Raw genomic sequence first — 21,965 nt, forward strand, 5'->3', positions numbered from 1 at the left:
GCCACTACTACTACTACTACTACTACTACTACTACTACTACTACTACTACTACTACTACTGTCACTACTACTGCTACTACTACTACCACTACTGCTACTACTACTGTCACTACTACTACTGCTGTGGCTGCCACAACTTCTACTACTACTACCGTCACTACTACTTCTACTATTACTACTATAACTACTATTACTACTACTATTCGAGCAAGGGTTGCCTTTCAGAGAGACTTCAGAGATTGTAACATTCTCTGTTTCATGGAAACATGGCTCTCTCGGGATATGTTGTCGGAATTGGTTCAGCCTCCAAGCTTCTCCATGCATCGCGCCGACAGAGATAAACACCTCTCTGTGAAGTGGAAGGGCAGGGGTGTATGCTTCATGAATAATGACTCATGGTGTAATCATAACAACATACAGAAACTCAAGTCCTTCTGCTCACCCGACCTAGAATTCCTTACTATCAAATGCCGGCCATATTACCTCCCAAGAGAATTCTCGTCAGTTATCGTCACAGCTGTGTAAATTCCCCCTCAAAGAGATACCAAGATGGCCCTCAAGGAACTTCACTGGACTCTATGTAAACTGGAAACCATATATCCTGAGGCTGCATTTATTGTAGCTGGGGATTTTAACAAAGCAAATTTGAGAACAAGGATGCCTAAATTCTATCAGCATATTGATTGCAGTACACGCGTATTGATTGCAGTACACTCTCCCTTCGGCAAATCTGACCATGATGCCATCTTGCTCATACCGTCTTATAGGCAGAAACTCAAACAGGATGTACCAGTGACTAGAACCATTCAACACAGGTCTGACCAATCGGAATCCATGCTTCAAGATTGTTTTGATCACGTGGACTGGGATATGTTCCAGTCAGCCTCGAAGAACAACATTGATCTATACGCTGACTGTGAGTGAGTTTATAAAGAGGTGCATTGGAGATGTTGTACCCACTGTGACTATTAAAACCTACCCTAACCAGAAACCGTGGATGGATGGTGGCATTCGCGCAAAACTGAAAGCCCGAATGCCGCATTTAACCATGGAACGAGGTCTGGGAATATGGATGAATATAAACAGTGTACTTATTCCCTCCACAAGGCATTCAAACAAGCGAAATGCCAGTACAGGGACAAAGTGGAGTCGCAATTCAATGCCTCAGACACGAGACGTATGTGGCAGGGTCTACAGGAAATCACAGACTACAAAAAGAAAACCAGCCACGTAACACTTCCAGACAAACTAAACACCTTCTTTGCCCGATTTGAGGATAATACAGTGCCACCTTTGCGACCCCCCCCCCCTCATTTTGTTATTTAAAAAAGATGAAAGGTGGCCAGACTGACTACCCGATCTACTACGAATTGCGAGTGTCCAGTCTCCCATGGACCGCGGAGTTGAGCTGAACATCTGTCCGTTGGATTGGGACAGATCAACACTGCCCTACTCAGACTGTTTAGCTATAGGAGGCATTTAAAACTGAGATTCAGTTTGCCTGGGTTACAGTAAGATTGATGTACTTAGAAAGCAGGTTATGCTTTTGTCACAGCCGAGCCAAAAGCTGGAGGATATTTTCCCCTATCTGCTTGATGGTGGTGCATATAGGGCAGACCTTATCTTCAACTTGTGACTGTGTGGAAATCATCTCACACCATAAGCATTTATGCCCAGCTGTGGATAAAAACACAGGTCGGCTAGCACTGCTAGCATTAGCCTGTTCCATTTTCATTATGGCTAGCAGCTAACTGCTACTTAACATGAATCCGGGACACAAACTTGTGGTCCCAGCCATGAAGGCTGACTGCCTCGAGGAAACCGTAGCAATACTTTAGCTATGATTAAAAACTATTTCAGAAAAACAACAAACCGAGTGTATATGGTACACTATTCTGTTTCACAGTTTGATGATGTCTGTTGCGAGATGATGGACACATATCTCCACCACTGCTGCTGCTGCTACTACTGTTACTTAAAAAAATATATATTTTTACCTTTATTTAACCAGGCAAGTCAGTTAAGAAAACATTCTTATTTTCAATGACGGCCTAGGAACAGTGGGTTAACTGACTGTTCAGGGGCGGAACGACAGATTTGTACCTTGTCAGCTCGGGGGTTTGAACTCACAAACTTCCGGTTACTAGTCCAACGCTCTAACCACTAGGCTACCCTGCCGCCCCTACTATTATTATTACTACTACTACTATCACAACTACAATCACTACTACTATTAGTAATGCTATTACTACTACTGTTATTACTATTACTACCACTATTACTTCTAATATTACTACTATCACTACTATTATTCCTACTATTACGCCTACTACCATCACTACTGATATCTCTAGTACTACTGTTACTACTACTACTACTACTACTACTATTACTACTACAACTGATACTATTACTACTACTACTACTACTACTGTTACTACTACTACTGCTACTACTACTACTACTACTGTTATTACTACTACTACTACTACTGTTATTACTACTACTACTGTTATTACTCCTACTACTACTACTGTTACTACTACTACTGTTATTAGTACTGCTGCTGCTATTACTACTACTACTACTACTACTGCTGCTGCTATTACTACTTCTACTGTTACTACTACTAATACTACTACTACTACTACTGTTATTACTACTACTACTACTACTACTACTACTACTACTACTACTACTACTACTACTACTGTTATTACTACTACTACTACTACTACTACTACTACTACTACTACTACTACTACTACTACTACTATTACTACCACTATGTCTACTATTACTACTACTTCTACTATTACTACTACTATTACTACTACTACTATATCTACTATTACTACTATCACTTCCATTATTCCTACTACTACTGTTACTATCATTACTACTACCATCACTACTAATATCTGTACTACTACTGTTATTACTACTCCTATTACTAATACCATTATTACTACTATCACTTCTACCATTTTTACTACTACTACTACTACCACCACTACCATTATTGTACTATTACTCTTACTGCTACTACTATAACTACTAGCATTATTACTACTATTACCACTACTATTGTTACAATTACTACTACCAATATTACTATTACCATTATTACTACTATTACTACTACCATTATTACTATTACTATTACCATTATTACTATTCCCATTACCACTATTAATACTACCATTATTACTATTGCCATTATTATTACTAGTATTACTACTACTATTATTACTATCACCACTACCATTATTAATTGTACCATTATTACTATTGCCATTATTACTACCATTATTACTACTGTTATTACTATTGCTACTACCATTGTTGCTATTACCATTATTACTACTGTTATTACTACTATTATTACTACCATTATTACTATTGCTACTACCATTATTGCAATTGCTTCTACCATTATTACTATCGCTACTACCATTATTGCTATTACCATTATTACTACTGTTATTACAGCCATTATTACTATCACTACTACCATTATTACTGTTATTACTGCCATTATTACTACTATTATTACTATTACTACTACTGGTATTGCTATTGATACTACCATTATTACTATTGCTACTACCATTATTACTAATGTTATTGTTATCATTATTACTATCACTACTACCATTATTACTATTACTACTACTACCATTATTGCTATTGCTAATACCATTATTACTATCACTACTACATTATTACTATTACCTATATTACTACTGCTATTACTACTATTACTACTATCACTACAGCCATTATTAATATTACCATTACTACTACTGTTATTACTACCGTTATTACCATCACTACTACCGTTATTACTATTACTACTACCATTATTACTATTGATACTACCATTATTACTATTACCGCTAATAATACTGTTATTACTACTATTATTACTATTGCTACCATTGTTACTATTACGACTACCATTATTGGTATTTCTACTACCATTATTACTATTACTACTACCATTATTACTATTACTACTACCATTGTTACTATTGCCATTATTACTACGGTTATTACTACTATTATTACTATTGCTACTACCATTATTACTATTGCCATTATTACTATTACCATTATTAATATTGTCATTATTACTCCTATTACTGTTACTACTACCATTATTACTACTGGTATTACTACAATTATTGCTATTGCTACTACAATTATTACTATTGTTACTACCATTATTACTATTACCATTATTACTACTGCCATTACTACTAATATTACAGCTACCATTTTTACTACTATTACTACTATCACTACTACTATTATTACTATTGTTACTCATACTTCTACTACCATTATTACTAATATTACTACTACCATTTTTACTACTATTACTACTGTCACTACTACCATTATTACTACTATTACTCATACTTCTACTGTTACTACTACCATTATTACTAACCTTACCGCTGTCATTACACTACTATTACTACTATCGCTACTACTATTATTACTACTATTACTCATACTAATACTACGGTTACTACTACAATTATTACTATTGCTACTACCATTATTACTATTACCATTGTTACTACTACCATTACTACTAAAATTACCACTTCGATTTTTACTACTTTTACTACTATCACTACTACTAGTATTACTACTATTATTACTACTATTACTCATACTACTATTACTGTTACTACTACCATTACTACTACTATTTCTACTGTCAATACTACCATTACTACTACTATTACTACTGTTACTACTACCGGTATTACTAATATTATTACTACCGTTTTTACTACTATTACTACTGTCACTACTACATTTATTACTACTATTACGCATACTACTACTACTGTTACTACTACCATTATTACTAATATTACTTCTACTAGTATTACTAAAATTACTGCTGCTGCTGCTTTAATAAAATGGACTACGATGACTAAGATGAGTTCCTCACTTTTCTTCTTTCAGTAAAGCAGCAGTTTCTCAAGACACAAATAAAAAATACACCCCGCCTTCAACTGGTGAGGTTTTATTTTGTTTTAGTGTTTTAATTCATTGATGGGTGTATTATTGTATTTCTTCTGCTTTTATTAATTAAAACGTTAATTGTTTCTGGCAGTATATTTAATTGAAATGTGTATTGTTGTTTCTAATGGTTAGGTTAGGTGTATTATTGTGTCTGTTAGGAGTAGGTGTGGTATTGTGTCTGTTAGGGGTTAGGTGTAGTATTGTATATGTGAGGGGTTAGGTGTAGTATTGTATATGTGAGGGGTTAGGTGTAGTATTGTGTCTGTTAGGGGTTAGGTGTAGTATTGTATATGTGAGGGGTTAGGTGTGGTTTTGTGCCTATTAGGGGTTAGGTGTGGTATTGTGCCTGTTAGGGGTTAGGTGTAGTATTGTGGCTGTTAGGGGTTAGGTGTAGTATTGTATATGTGAGGGTTAGGTGTGGTATTGTTAGGTGTAGTATTGTATATGTGAGGGTTAGGTGTGGTATTGTGCCTGTTAGGGGTTAGGTGTAGTATTGTGGCAGTTAGGGGTTAGGTGTAGTATTGTGGCAGTTAGGGGTTAGGTGTAGTATTGTGGCTGTTAGGGGTTAGGTGTAGTATTGTGGCTGTTAGGGGTTAGGTGTAGTATTGTGGCTGTTAGGGGTTAGGTGTAGTATTGTATATGTGAGGGGTTAGGTGTAGTATTGTATATGTGAGGGGTAGGTGTAGTATTGTATATGTGAGGGGTTAGGTGTAGTATTGTGCCTGTTAGGGGTTAGGTGTACTATTGTGGCTGTTAGGGGTAGGTGTAGTATTGTATATGTGAGGGGTTAGGTGTAGTATTGTATATGTGAGGGGTAGGTGTAGTATTGTATATGTGAGGGGTTAGGTGTAGTATTGTGTCTGTTAGGGGTTAGGTGTAGTATTGTGCCTGTTAGGGGTTAGGTGTAGTATTGTGGCTGTTAGGGGTTAGGTGTAGTATTGTGGCTGTTAGGGGTTAGGTGTAGTATTGTGGCTGTTAGGGGTTAGGTGTAGTATTGTGGCTGTTAGGGGTTAGGTGTAGTATTGTGGCGGTTAGGGGTTAGGTGTAGTATTGTGGCTGTTAGGGGTAGGTGTAGTATTGTATATGTGAGGGGTTAGGTGTAGTATTGTATATATGAGGGGTAGGTGTAGTATTGTATATGTGAGGGGGTAGGTGTAGTATTGTATATTTGAGGGGTAGGTGTAGTATTGTAAATGTGAGGGGTTAGGTGTAGTATTGTATATGTGAGGGGTTAGGTGTAGTATTGTAAATGTGAGGGGTAGGTGTAGTATTGTATGTGTGAGGTGTTAGGTGTAGTATTGTAAATATGAGGGGTAGGTGTAGTATTGTATATGTGAGGTGTAGTATTGTATATATGAGGGGTAGGTGTAGTATTGTATATGTGAGGTGTAGTATTGTATATGTGAGGGGTTAGGTGTAGTATTGTATATGTGAGGGGTTAGGTGTAGTATTGTATATGTGAGGGGTAGGTGTAGTATTGTATATGTGAGGGGTAGGTGTAGTATTGTATATGTGAGGGTTAGGTGTAGTATTGTGTCTGTTAGGGGTAGGTGTAGTATTATATATGTGAGGGGCAGGTGTAGTATTATATATGTGAGGGGTTAGGTGTAGTATTGTGGCTGTTAGGGGTTAGGTGTAGTATTGTATATGTGAGGGGTAGGTGTAGTATTGTATATGTGAGGGGTTAGGTGTAGTATTGTGGCTGTTAGGGGTTAGGTGTAGTATTGTATATATGAGGGGTAGGTGTAGAATTGTATATATGAGGGGTTAGGTGTAGTATTGTATATGTGAGGGGTTAGGTGGGGTTTTGTGCCTGTTAGGGGTTAGGTGTGGTATTGTGCCTGTTAGGGGTTAGGTGTAGTATTGTGGCTGTTAGGGGTTAGGTGTAGTATTGTATATGTGAGGGTTAGGTGTGGTATTGTGCCTGTTAGGGGTTAGGTGTAGTATTGTGGCTGTTAGGGGTTAGGTGTAGTATTGTGGCTGTTAGGGGTTAGGTGTAGTATTGTGGCTGTTAGGGGTTAGGTGTAGTATTGTATATGTGAGGGGTTAGGTGTAGTATTGTATATGTGAGGGGTAGGTGTAGTATTGTATATGTGAGGGGTTAGGTGTAGTATTGTGGCTGTTAGGGGTTAGGTGTAGTATTGTGGCTGTTAGGGGTAGGTGTAGTATTGTATATATGAGGGGTAGGTGTAGTATTGTATATGTGAGGTGTAGTATTGTATATGTGAGGGGTTAGGTGTAGTATTGTGGCTGTTAGGGGTTAGGTGTAGTATTGTGGCTGTTAGGGGTAGGTGTAGTATTGTATATGTGAGGGGTTAGGTGTAGTATTGTATATATGAGGGGTAGGTGTAGTATTGTATATGTGAGGGGGTAGGTGTAGTATTGTATATTTGAGGGGTAGGTGTAGTATTGTATATATGAGGGGTAGGTGTAGTATTGTATATATGAGGGGTAGGTGTAGTATTGTATATATGAGGGGTAGGTGTAGTATTGTATATATATGAGGGGTTAGGTGTAGTATTGTATATGTGAGGGGTTAGGTGTAGTATTGTGGCTGTTAGGGGTTAGGTGTAGTATTGTATATGTGAGGGTTAGGTGTGGTATTGTGCCTGTTAGGGGTTAGGTGTAGTATTGTGGCTGTTAGGGGTTAGGTGTAGTATTGTGGCTGTTAGGGGTTAGGTGTAGTATTGTGGCTGTTAGGGGTTAGGTGTAGTATTGTATATGTGAGGGGTTAGGTGTAGTATTGTATATGTGAGGGGTAGGTGTAGTATTGTATATGTGAGGGGTTAGGTGTAGTATTGTGGCTGTTAGGGGTTAGGTGTAGTATTGTGGCTGTTAGGGGTAGGTGTAGTATTGTATATATGAGGGGTAGGTGTAGTATTGTATATGTGAGGTGTAGTATTGTATATGTGAGGGGTTAGGTGTAGTATTGTGGCTGTTAGGGGTTAGGTGTAGTATTGTGGCTGTTAGGGGTAGGTGTAGTATTGTATATGTGAGGGGTTAGGTGTAGTATTGTATATATGAGGGGTAGGTGTAGTATTGTATATGTGAGGGGGTAGGTGTAGTATTGTATATTTGAGGGGTAGGTGTAGTATTGTATATATGAGGGGTAGGTGTAGTATTGTATATATGAGGGGTAGGTGTAGTATTGTATATATGAGGGGTAGGTGTAGTATTGTATATATATGAGGGGTTAGGTGTAGTATTGTATATGTGAGGGGTTAGGTGTAGTATTGTATATGTGAGGGGTAGGTGTAGTATTGTATATGTGAGGGGTTAGGTGTAGTATTGTGCCTGTTAGGGGTTAGGTGTAGTATTGTGGCTGTTAGGGGTAGGTGTAGTATTGTATATGTGAGGGGTTAGGTGTAGTATTGTATATATGAGGGGTAGGTGTAGTATTGTATATGTGAGGGGGTAGGTGTAGTATTGTATATTTGAGGGGTAGGTGTAGTATTGTAAATGTGAGGTGTTAGGTGTAGTATTGTAAATGTGAGGGGTAGGTGTAGTATTGTATATGTGAGGTGTAGTATTGTATATATGAGGGGTAGGTGTAGTATTGTATATGTGAGGTGTAGTATTGTATATGTGAGGGGTTAGGTGTAGTATTGTAAATGTGAGGGGTAGGTGTAGTATTGTATATGTGAGGTGTTAGGTGTAGTATTGTAAATGTGAGGGGTAGGTGTAGTATTGTATATGTGAGGTGTAGTATTGTATATATGAGGGGTAGGTGTAGTATTGTATATGTGAGGTGTAGTATTGTATATGTGAGGGGTTAGGTGTAGTATTGTATATGTGAGGGGTTAGGTGTAGTATTGTATATGTGAGGGGTAGGTGTAGTATTGTATATGTGAGGGGTAGGTGTAGTATTGTATATGTGAGGGTTAGGTGTAGTATTGTGTCTGTTAGGGGTAGGTGTAGTATTATATATGTGAGGGGCAGGTGTAGTATTATATATGTGAGGGGTTAGGTGTAGTATTGTGGCTGTTAGGGGTTAGGTGTAGTATTGTATATGTGAGGGGTAGGTGTAGTATTGTATATGTGAGGGGTTAGGTGTAGTATTGTATATGTGAGGGGTTAGGTGTAGTATTGTATATGTGAGGTGTTAGGTGTAGTATTGTGTCTGTTAGGGGTAGGTGTAGTATTATATATGTGAGGGGTAGGTGTAGTATTATATATGTGAGGGGTTAGATGTAGTATTGTGGCTGTTAGGGGTTAGGTGTAGTATTGTGCCTGTTAGGGGTTAGGTGTAGTATTGTGGCTGTTAGGGGTAGGTGTAGTATTGTATATGTGAGGGGTTAGGTGTAGTATTGTATATGTGAGGGGTTAGGTGTAGTATTGTATATGTGAGGGGTAGGTGTAGTATTGTATATGTGAGGGGTTAGGTGTAGTATTGTATATGTGAGGGGTAGGTGTAGTATTGTATATGTAAGGGGTTAGGTGTAGTATTGTATATGTGAGGGGGTAGGTGTAGTATTGTGTCTGTTAGGGGTAGGTGTAGTATTGTGTCTGTTAGGGGTAGGTGTAGTATTGTATATGTGAGGGGGTAGGTGTAGTATTATATATGTGAGGGGTTAGGTGTAGTATTGTGGCTGTTAGGGGTTAGGTGTAGTATTGTATTTGTGAGGGGTAGGTGTAGTATTGTATATGTGAGGGGTTAGGTGGGGTTTTGTGCCTGTTAGGGGTTAGGTGTGGTATTGTGCCTGTTAGGGGTTAGGTGTAGTATTGTGGCTGTTAGGGGTTAGGTGTAGTATTGTATATGTGAGGGTTAGGTGTGGTATTGTGCCTGTTAGGGGTTAGGTGTAGTATTGTGGCTGTTAGGGGTTAGGTGTAGTATTGTGGCTGTTAGGGGTTAGGTGTAGTATTGTGGCTGTTAGGGGTTAGGTGTAGTATTGTATATGTGAGGGGTTAGGTGTAGTATTGTATATGTGAGGGGTAGGTGTAGTATTGTATATGTGAGGGGTTAGGTGTAGTATTGTGGCTGTTAGGGGTTAGGTGTAGTATTGTGGCTGTTAGGGGTAGGTGTAGTATTGTATATATGAGGGGTAGGTGTAGTATTGTATATGTGAGGTGTAGTATTGTATATGTGAGGGGTTAGGTGTAGTATTGTGGCTGTTAGGGGTTAGGTGTAGTATTGTGGCTGTTAGGGGTAGGTGTAGTATTGTATATGTGAGGGGTTAGGTGTAGTATTGTATATATGAGGGGTAGGTGTAGTATTGTATATGTGAGGGGGTAGGTGTAGTATTGTATATTTGAGGGGTAGGTGTAGTATTGTATATATGAGGGGTAGGTGTAGTATTGTATATATGAGGGGTAGGTGTAGTATTGTATATATGAGGGGTAGGTGTAGTATTGTATATATATGAGGGGTTAGGTGTAGTATTGTATATGTGAGGGGTTAGGTGTAGTATTGTATATGTGAGGGGTAGGTGTAGTATTGTATATGTGAGGGGTTAGGTGTAGTATTGTGCCTGTTAGGGGTTAGGTGTAGTATTGTGGCTGTTAGGGGTAGGTGTAGTATTGTATATGTGAGGGGTTAGGTGTAGTATTGTATATATGAGGGGTAGGTGTAGTATTGTATATGTGAGGGGGTAGGTGTAGTATTGTATATTTGAGGGGTAGGTGTAGTATTGTAAATGTGAGGTGTTAGGTGTAGTATTGTAAATGTGAGGGGTAGGTGTAGTATTGTATATGTGAGGTGTAGTATTGTATATATGAGGGGTAGGTGTAGTATTGTATATGTGAGGTGTAGTATTGTATATGTGAGGGGTTAGGTGTAGTATTGTAAATGTGAGGGGTAGGTGTAGTATTGTATATGTGAGGTGTTAGGTGTAGTATTGTAAATGTGAGGGGTAGGTGTAGTATTGTATATGTGAGGTGTAGTATTGTATATATGAGGGGTAGGTGTAGTATTGTATATGTGAGGTGTAGTATTGTATATGTGAGGGGTTAGGTGTAGTATTGTATATGTGAGGGGTTAGGTGTAGTATTGTATATGTGAGGGGTAGGTGTAGTATTGTATATGTGAGGGGTAGGTGTAGTATTGTATATGTGAGGGTTAGGTGTAGTATTGTGTCTGTTAGGGGTAGGTGTAGTATTATATATGTGAGGGGCAGGTGTAGTATTATATATGTGAGGGGTTAGGTGTAGTATTGTGGCTGTTAGGGGTTAGGTGTAGTATTGTATATGTGAGGGGTAGGTGTAGTATTGTATATGTGAGGGGTTAGGTGTAGTATTGTATATGTGAGGGGTTAGGTGTAGTATTGTATATGTGAGGGGTTAGGTGTAGTATTGTGGCTGTTAGGGGTTAGGTGTAGTATTGTGTCTGTTAGGGGTAGGTGTAGTATTATATATGTGAGGGGCAGGTGTAGTATTATATATGTGAGGGGTTAGGTGTAGTATTGTGGCTGTTAGGGGTTAGGTGTAGTATTGTGGCTGTTAGGGGTAGGTGTAGTATTATATATGTGAGGGGTTAGATGTAGTATTGTGGCTGTTAGGGGTTAGGTGTAGTATTGTGCCTGTTAGGGGTTAGGTGTAGTATTGTGGCTGTTAGGGGTAGGTGTAGTATTGTATATGTGAGGGGTTAGGTGTAGTATTGTATATGTGAGGGGTTAGGTGTAGTATTGTATATGTGAGGGGTAGGTGTAGTATTGTATATGTGAGGGGTTAGGTGTAGTATTGTATATGTGAGGGGTAGGTGTAGTATTGTATATGTAAGGGGTTAGGTGTAGTATTGTATATGTGAGGGGGTAGGTGTAGTATTGTGTCTGTTAGGGGTAGGTGTAGTATTGTGTCTGTTAGGGGTAGGTGTAGTATTGTATATGTGAGGGGGTAGGTGTAGTATTATATATGTGAGGGGTTAGGTGTAGTATTGTGGCTGTTAGGGGTTAGGTGTAGTATTGTATTTGTGAGGGGTAGGTGTAGTATTGTATATCTGAGGGGTTAGGTGTAGTATTGTATATGTGAGGGGTAGGTGTAGTATTGTATATGTGAGGGGTTAGGTGTAGTATTGTATGAGCTGATGGAATGCATGTTTTCACTTCTGTCTTCTTTCTCCCCGCAGTTGCTCAAGCTCAAAAGAAGTCGGTAAGTGTGTTTGTATGTTAGTTTGTTATTTTCCTGCTGGTCAGTGTTATAATGATAGGCTTTGGTAAAAGCTCAATGTGAAATTTGCAAATCACCTTGATTGGAAGTACATAACACACTCCCTGCTTAAATTGAGCTATTCACCTTCTGAAAACTGCAGACATTTCCTTTTGACTATCCATGATAAATTCTACACATACAATATAACTTATATCAAATGACGAATCTCAAATAGTCCCGTCCCTTTCAATAGCCGGGCAACGGCACACATTTCAGCAAATAAATGTCTGTTTCAAATAAGCGCAAGGTCTAAATAAATTGTTTAGAAGGTTTAATGTTTGATTTGTTACATTAAATCATTTTTTAAATCACAGCCATACTAAGACAAAAGAAACATGACAGTATGTAAATGATAAAACAGTGCAGTAAACAAAGACATTTTTAAAATTCTGAAATGAATGCTGGAATTAAATAATTAACTATGCAAATGAGCAAAAGCTAGAACTGCCGTAGGCCAATGGCCACTGACGTTTGATTTTGTAAATAAAAAAATGCAACAAAAAAAACTGTCCTGCTCATTCCCTGACTTTTCCTAAATGTCTTTATTTTACACTGCTCATTAGTCAACATTTTTAAATCACAAACAGAAAAGTAAAAATATTTTTTTTCACACCTATTCCTAACTTAATCCTCCTAGACAATGTGCTGTAGGACGTTGGAACCCAGCCAGGCGCTAATGCTTCTCCCCACTGAATAAATGACAAATGGACAATAATTGGTCACCTAACTACACAATTGAATTTAAATGAACGAGGGTGAAGAGGTTGATTTAATTTAGAAAGATAAATGTGACTCACTGCCTTGATTCGGTCTTAAGTAGCAAAATTAGATTATTATTTTTTAATTGCATAAAAGTAGAGACTCAGAGCTGCAAAATGGACTGTCGTAAACTGCAGTTGTCTCAAAACTCCCTGATCTTCTCAAAAATATCAGTTTGTCAAGTTGTGTCCAGTACAGGTGGTGCTTGTACAGGCAGACCATCTATGGGAGGAAGGACATCAGCATTGTGCAGCAGCTGAAACCTGGTCCTGACTGAGTCCGAATGCTCCTTGGCGACTACACAAGGCTCCAGAGCATCGAAACTGTAAAACAGGAAAATAGACAAATACATTGAGAAGACATTACAACCTTGCATAACATCAATTGACCTCCTAAGTTCAGATAACAAGAATAACCTCATACAATGCATGAAAATGATATTCACCTGAAGTGCTGCTACTGCTTGATCAGTGGCAGCGGCCTGAAGTATGGAGTCAGGAGTTGTTGCCAGCCCTAGCTTTCCACCAGCACCGTACCATCCTCCAGTCCAACCGGCTGTGGGATATTACCCCTGTCACTGTGCTGTCCTTCACAACACCAGAAATCTGAGACAAAGTGTTCACTCTGTATAAAGGAGGAAATGTTGAGCAAAATCAAAGCTGTAATGCATCCTGATGTCTTTGCGTGCTGGTTCAGTAGGACCCCCAGAGACAACTGCAGGTCTTGACAGGTGGTCTTGCAGTCAGCAACCATCTTCTGGTGGACAGACCGCTCACACTGAACAAGCAGGAGATGCTGCTCTTGTTTCTTCAGTTTGGCTTACTTGACAGCTCCTGACAGATCTGAAGACCTGATAGTTGTTCCTCTGGCACTGCCAGCACAGGTCTGTCCTGGGCTTAGTGCTTGAGATGTGGGGCAGCAATTTTTTCCACAGATTCCTGAAGGAAGACAGCCCAACTACACGTACCTCTGGAAAATACAGAATAATACAGAAATAATGTGAGATCAATAAAAGTAGTGCCAATCATGTTGGAGGTCAATTAAATAATAAACATATTTGTTGTTTATGCTTTACATACTAAGTGTTGTCATCGATTGCATGTGGAGACGCCCGACCGCTGCTTTTTTCACATTACATGGCAGCAGCTTTCCACCAAAGTGTTTGCATTATCCTCTGTGTAGTTGTTGAAGAAGTTCACCACTAGCTGCAAGTCCTCATGCTTCAGGTGTAACCGGTGCTTGGGCCAGCTCTCTTTCTGATGGGAGGCATTAGACCATTCTCCATGTATGACTGGTGAGCAGGGTCAGGTGTGCTCTACAGGTCTTTCTGATGGGAGGCATTAGACCATTCTCCTTGTATGACTGGTGAGCAGGGTCAGGTGTGCTCTACAGGTCTTTCTGATGGGAGGCATTAGACCATTCTCCATGTATGACTGGTGAGCAGAGTCAGGCGTGTTCTACAGGTCTTTCTGATGGGAGACATTAGACCATTCTCCTTGTATGACAGGTGAGCAGAGGTCTTTCTGATGGGAGGCATTAGACCATTCTCCTTGTATGACTGGTGAGGAGAGTCAGGTGTGTTCTACAGGTCTCTTTGATGGGAGGTATTAGACCATTCTCCTTGTATGACTGGTGTAGGAGAGTCAGGCATGTTCTACTGATGCTGAAGACATATTCCAGATACAAATATTTTGTCATTATTATACAATAGATAGCCGTATTCACCCCCAGACACACCTGGCTAACTTGATGGGTCATGTAATCATTTGGCGAAGTAGTCTTTTGTTTAGATATGTAGCTAGCTAAACAATTAACCATAATTCCAAGCCATAGAATACTAGTAATACAAACTGATTGTCATAGTTAGCTAAAGCTAACCAACTAGGTTCAATGTTAGTTAGCTAGCTAACATTAGGCTATAACTAGCAATGCAATGGCTTTCTGTGATAATATTAATACACAGATCATACATGTAATGTTACCTAGCAAGCCATCCAACTAACGTTAGCTATCGAACAGTATGCTTTAACTTGAAATAAAAACAACTTTGACAAAATTAGAAACATATAATATCTGAAACTGTAGCTAGACTCTTACCTGCATACATGGATGAATGCTTCACGGCAGACTGGAACCCCTTTCATTAAATAAGATGTCCTGTTTTGTTTGTACAGCTTGCTTGGGCCGTTGTGTCAAGCCCCTCTGGTTCACACTGACCATGTGCAAGGCCATAAGAATCATCAGATCTCTCTCTCTCTCTCTCTCTCTGTCACAGTTGCCATGGTTGCCCTTAGTTTGAAGATGTCAGCTGCAGACAGGTGTTTTATACAACAACCTACTGTGTTCTCATTTCAACTTCAGCTGCAATTGCAACTTTCAAACTTCAGAATTGTATTAATATCCTTATCATACTCTGCTTCCACTAGGAGTTCCATGGATTTTAAAACTCTGTCAACTTCTTCCATGACAACAACACGGTTGATTGCTGTTTCTTCCCCGTCATAGTTATCAGAAGACAATTTCTGGTTCAATGAAAATGTTGACCTAAATCATGGATTTCCTCATCGTCTGTAAATGTAATAAGGAATACATGTATTAAATGAAATAATAATAAATACAACAATGCTGTGGACGTCATATGATCAGTAGTGTATGCAGTGTGTAGATGAGTGGAGACAGTGTTGTCTGGTGGAAACAGACCAACAACCAAAATGTGGAGGAAGCCAGCCTGCCAGTCAGGGAAGAGAGAGTGTTGTCTGGTGAAAACAGACCAACAACCAAAAGGTGGATGAAGCCAGCCTACCACAGGATTCAATTCTCGGGCCGACTATTTTCTCTGTATATATCAATGATGTCGCTCTTGCTGCAGGTGATTTTCTGATCCACCTCTACGCAGACGACACCAGTCTGTATACTTCTGGACACTGTGTTAACAAACCTCTAAACGAACTTCAATGCCATACAGCATTACTTCCGTGGCCTCCAACAGCTCTTAAATGCCAGTAAAACTTAATGCATGCTCTTCAACTGATCGCTGCCCGCACCCGCCCGCCTGACTAGCATCACTACTCTGGACGGTTCTGACCTAGAATATGTGGACAACTACAAATACCTAGGTGTCTGGTTAGACTGTAAACGCTCCTTCCAAACTCACATTAAGCATCTCCAATCCAAAATGAAATCTAGAATCGGCTTCCTTTTTCGAAATAAAGCCTCCTCCACTCATGCTGCTAAAAATACCCTCGTAAAACGGATTATCTTACCGATCCTTGGCTTTGGCAATGTCATTTACAAAATAGCCTTCAAAACTCTACTCAGCAAATTGGATGTAATCTATCACAGTGGCATTTGTTTTCTCACCAAAGCCCCATATACTACCCACCACTGCGACCTGTATGCTCTTGTTGGCTAGCCCTCGCTTCATATTTGTCGCCAAACCCACTGTCGCCAGGTCATCTAGAAGTTTTTGCTATGTAAAGCCCCGCCTTATCTCAGCTCACTGGTCACGATAGCTGCACCCACCCGTAGCACACGCTCCAGCAGGTATATCTCACTGGTCATCCCCAAAGCCAACACCTTCTTTGGCCGCCTTTCCTTCCAGTTCTCTGCTGCCAATGACTGGAACGAATTGCAAAAATTGCTGAAGCTGGAGACTTATATCTCCCTCACTAACTTTAAGCATCAGCTGTCAGAGCAGCTTACTGATCATTGCACCTGTACATAGCCCATCTGTAAATAGCCCACCCAGCTACCTCATCACCATATCGTTATTTATTTTGCTCTTTTGCACCCCAGTATCTCTACTTGAGCATCATCATCTGCGCATCTATCACAACAGTGTTAATGCTAATTTGTTATTATTTCGCCACTATGGCCTATTTATTGCCTTACCTCCCTAATCTTACTACATTTACACACACTGTATATAGATTTTTCTATTGTGTTATTGACTGTATGTTTGTTTATTCCATGTGTAACTCTGTGTTTTTGTTTTTGTCGCACTGCTTTGCTTTATCTTGGCCAGGTCGCAGTTGTAAATGAAAACTTGTTCTCGATCTGGCCTACCTGGTTAAATAAAGGTGTTCTCGATCTGGCCTACCTGGTTAAATAAAGGTGTTCTCAACTAGCCTACCTGGTTAAATAAAGGTGTTCTCGATCTGGCCTACCTGGTTAAATAAAGGTGTTCTCAACTAGCCTACCTGGTTAAATAAAGGTGTTCTCGATCTGGCCTACCTGGTTAAATAAAGGTGGAATAAAAATAAATAAAACATTCATTATGTGATTGAATTAAACCATGCAACAATTAATCCATTAATACCCTGGGGCACCACAGAAGCATTCATTTACATAGAGCTGTTATCTCCCGACTCCACTCACTTAAAGATCTTTAATATCAATAGCAGTCGATTATTAATTGTCACCTCAATCGGTCTCATTTTGATTGTCGAAAGTACTTGGTTATCTGCACAAACCTAATAATCTAATAAGTTGAATCAGCAATACACAAATACACAAATTGGCAGAATTATTTATTTACTAAATACCTAAATAATCACACAGAATTACATATATATACACATTATAGATCACACATGGACTACTAATCACATCATGAATATCCCCTAGTGGGCTAACCCTAGATGACGGCTGGTTACACAAAGGAAAGGGGTTGGGTTTGAATGAAAGAAAGTGAAGAGTGAGGGACAAAGCGATTCGGTCTTTCGGACCTTGAGAAGCTATGCTACCATAAATACAGATTCTTATGCATTCTAATAACCGCCGATTCGGAAAAGGAAAATGCAGGATATGTATAATTACTCTTAGCAACCCTTCGCTAGATGGGTCGAAGATGGAAAACTGGTTAACCCAGTAGAGATAGTCATTGTCCTTTGAAGAATATTTCTGGTATATTTCTGGTGTTGTAGAGCAGATACGTTACAGTACCCTGTCGTTCTTCTGAGATTGTCTGTCCTTTCCTAGGCTACGTACATATACAGCTGCATCTAGGATGTATCTCTTCTTCAGTGAATAATCATTCAAAGTTCATACCACATTGCCATAATCAACTCGTGCTGTATTCTGGGTGGTCTAGTCGAAATTCACCATGCCAGCATGGTGATTATCACCTCCACATTGAAATTCACCCTTTTAAACATATGGAAACCAGTCCCCACGTCATCGGGAACTAAATGTGAATTTCATTAGGTTGTAGTTGAAATTAGCCCTTTTAAACGAATGGACACTAGTCCTCACTTCGTCAGGAACTAAAGTTGACTTTTGTGTTTCATTGTTCTCAACCAATGTCTGTTCACTTGGGCATGGCCACTGACTGAGCATAGTTTACTTATGAAAACAATTCTCTCATTTAGAACTAAAATTACATTTAATCTTTTTACAAATAGTTTTGTATTTAAACATTTAAATTGCACAACAATTCCATGTGAATCTGATAACTAGAATGTGTAGACTTTCCAAGATACAATTTATGTCATCCTATCATCAGATATAATGTTCCAGACATTCCCCAACCTTTTGATGTTACCATAGTCTCTCTATGTTAACCAAGGGCTTTTCAATAGTCCATTCTGTAGAGTGGAGAGAAAAGGGGCAAAGGTATTTATGGGGGGGTCATAAACCCAACTGGGAGAAGTCATGACAGGGGTACAAGCTATTAAGAAGACTTTTAGACCTAGACTTGGCGCTCCAGTACAGCTTGCTGTGCGGTAGCAGAGAGAACAGTCTATGACTTGGGTGGCTGGAGTCTTTGACAATTTTTAGGGTCTTCCTCTGACACTGCCTGGTATAGAGGTTCTGAATAGTCCGTAAGCTTGGCCTCAGTGATGTACTGGGCCATATGCACTACCTTCTCTAGCACCTTGCGGTCGGAGGCCAAGCAGTTGCCATACCAGGCAGTGATGCAACCAGTCTGGATGCTCTCGATGGTGCAGCTGTAGAACTTTTTGAGGATCTGAGGACCCATGCCCAATCTTTTCAGTCTTCTGAGGGGGAATAGGCATTGTCGTGCCCTCTTCACGTCTTTCTACAAATCCATTATTGTGGGAGCACCTCTAAGAGCATGAATTAGGCTGTTTGAGAAGGTTTGATAACCTAAGTAACCGTCTTACACATTGTTTGAAGCCCAATATATCGGCTTACAGTAGCTACTGTAGTAGGTAAAAGATGTGTGCTGGAAACCCTTGGTAGAGCATTGGGTGAAGTAGGCATTGTGGTGCTCCTGAATTTCCTTTATTTTTTGGCTTCAGAACAATGTCTACATAAAACATAGTTCATTTTTTAAATATATACTGTGCTTGACAACATTCTCACTTACAAACAGTGCCAGCATATAACATCGTGCAAAACAAATGTTGTATTTCATTAAATTACTATGTTTTAAACTCACAAGTTTTCATCTCTGTGATGCACCGAATCCTGGGCCAATTCTTCAGCTGCATTGGTTTCCTCTTCCTGTATCCGATTGGTTACTTACTGTTTAATGTGTTGTGATTACTGTAGGGGGAGCAGGTGGCAGCCTATGACGTGGTTCCTACCATGCGGCCTGTGGTGCTGATGGGGCCCTCACTGAAGGGCTTAGAGGTAAGTTGCCCCTACACACACTACCGGGAAATAATCTGACAAAGATCCTTGCAGGATCGAAACGTTTGTTTCAACTGGTGTAGACTTTACATTGAACTGCTTCTGAATCCCTACAATGCAGAGTTAAAAACGAATAATAATAAATAAAATAGAAAATAACACAAGCAGTAAAATACACAAGAATGGAGCTATATACAGGGATCAATATGCAGAGGTAAGAAGTACTTGAGGTTGATATGTACATGAAGGCAGGGTAAAGATTCTAGGCATCCGGATAGATATTTATAAGGTATTTGAGGTAGCTATGTACATGAAGACAGGGTAAAGTGACAAGGCATCAGGATAGATAATAATAATACGGTATTTTAGGTAGATATGTACATGAAGGCAGGGTAAAGTGACTAGGCATCAGGATAGATATATGTAGAATATATTGTGTATATGTATATTATGTAGAAGAAGGCGCCGACGGAGATAGCAGCATCGCGACTTGCTCTTAGGAAACCCTAACCCTTAGACGTTTTATTTTTTATATTATCAGCTCAGGAAAGGTTTTGTGTTAATACATACTGCCGGGAAGAACTACTGGATATTAGAGTAACGATAACTCACCAGAACTACCAGTATTACGACCAGGAATATGACTTCCCTGGAGTTTCTGTGGACAGGTGTCTTTTATACAGGTAACAATTTCAAACAGGTGCAGTTAATACAGGTATTGAGTGGAGAACAGGAGGGCTTCTTAAAGAAAAAGGTCTGTGAGAGCCATAATTCTTACTGGTTGGTAGGTGATCAAATACATATGTCATGCAATAAAATGCAAATTAATTACTTAAAAATCATACAATGTGATTTTCTGGATTTTTGTTTTAGATTCCATCGCTCACAGTTGAAGTGTACATATGATAAAAATTACAGACCTCTACATGCTTTGTAAGTAGCAAAACCTGCAAAATTGACAGTGTATCAAATACTTGTTCTCCCCACTGTACATATCACCATATTATCTCCCAAGAAAATTATCCTCCGTCATCGCCATGGTCGTTTACATCTTACCTCAAGCCGAAACCTCGATGGCCCTCAAAGAACTTCACTGGACTTTATGCAAACTAGAAACCACATATCCTGAGGCTGCATTTATTGTAGCTGGGGATTTGAACAAAGCAAGTCTGTAAGACTAGGCTGCCGAAATTCTATTAACATATCGGCTGTCCTACTCACTCTACTAAGACTCTCGACCATTCAAAATTCCAGAATGCTTATAAGGCCCTCCGTTCGGCAAATCTGACAATGACTCCATCTTGCTCCTCCCGTCCTATAGGCAGAAACTCAAACAGGAAGTTTCCGTGCTTCGTACTATTCAACGCTGGTCTGACCAATCAGAATCCAAGCTTCAGGATTGTTTTGATCACGTAGACTGGGATATGTTCTGGGTAGCTTGCGAAAATAATCTAGAGAAACTTACACGGATATGGTGACTGAGTTCATAAGGATGTGTATAGGAGATGTAGTACGCACTGTGACTATTAAAACCTACCCTAGCCAGAAACCATGGCTAGATGGTAGCATTTGCGTGAAACTGAAAGAGCAAACCACCGCATATTTAAAACTTCTAAGGTCTAGGCCCTTTTTTTCTCAATTTCTGCCTGACTGATGTGCCCAAAGTAAACTGCATGTTGCTCAGGCCCTGAAGCCAGGATATTTGCCGGGGCGGCAGGATAGCCTAGTGGTTAGAGCATTGGACTAGCAACCAGAAGGTTGCAAGTTCAAATCACTGAGCTGACAAGGTACAAATCTGACATTTTTCCCCTGAACAGGTAGTTAACCCACTGTTTCAAGGCTGTCATTGAAAATAAGAATTTGTTCTTAACTGACTTGCCTAGTTAAGTAAAGGTTAAAAAAATAAATATGCATATAATTGGTACTATTAGAAAGAACAATTTGAAGTTTGTAGAAATGTTAAAATAATGTAGGAGAATACAACACAATAGATATGGTAGGACAAAAACCTACCGGAAAGTTTTTTTTTTTGAGAGACAATCCTCTTAGAAAGGCAAGTCGTTTTCAAAATTAGCTCCCTGGATAACTTCCTATGGCTTCCACAGGGTGTCAGCAGTCTATGTTCAAGGTTTCAGGCTTGTAACTTCAAAAACAAATAAGAAATATCAGTTTTAGTACAGGGACACTGTCTTGGAAATGCGTGATTGCGCTCGCCATGAAGACAGGACGCACCTGCTAAAATCAGTTTCCTATTGAACATACTTCTTTCTGGAAGAAATATTATTGCATTTTAGGGTATCTGAAGAGTAAATAGAAACGTATTTTGACTTGCTGAAACAAAGTTTAGGGGTAGATTTTCGGATTCCTTTCTCTCTATGTTGAACGGGTGGATTACTCAAATCGATGGTGCCAACTAAACA

General features: G+C 39.4%; 1 protein-coding gene across 3 annotated transcripts in view; it reads left to right on the top strand.

Moving 5' to 3' along the window:
* Nucleotides 1-21,965, top strand: part of cacnb2b (calcium channel, voltage-dependent, beta 2b) — a 136,188-nt gene that overhangs the window by 13,822 nt on the left and 100,401 nt on the right. For all 3 annotated transcript variants that reach the window (XM_031807349.1, XM_031807348.1, XM_031807350.1), the window contains exons 5-7: nt 4,987-5,039; nt 12,107-12,129; nt 19,465-19,545. In XM_031807349.1, coding sequence (XP_031663209.1) covers nt 4,987-5,039; nt 12,107-12,129; nt 19,465-19,545 — 157 coding nt within the window. The remainder of the gene's footprint in view (nt 1-4,986; nt 5,040-12,106; nt 12,130-19,464; nt 19,546-21,965) is intronic.

This window comes from Oncorhynchus kisutch, linkage group LG27, assembly GCF_002021735.2.
Source record: "Oncorhynchus kisutch isolate 150728-3 linkage group LG27, Okis_V2, whole genome shotgun sequence".
In the NCBI taxonomy this organism is placed as follows: domain Eukaryota; kingdom Metazoa; phylum Chordata; class Actinopteri; order Salmoniformes; family Salmonidae; genus Oncorhynchus; species Oncorhynchus kisutch.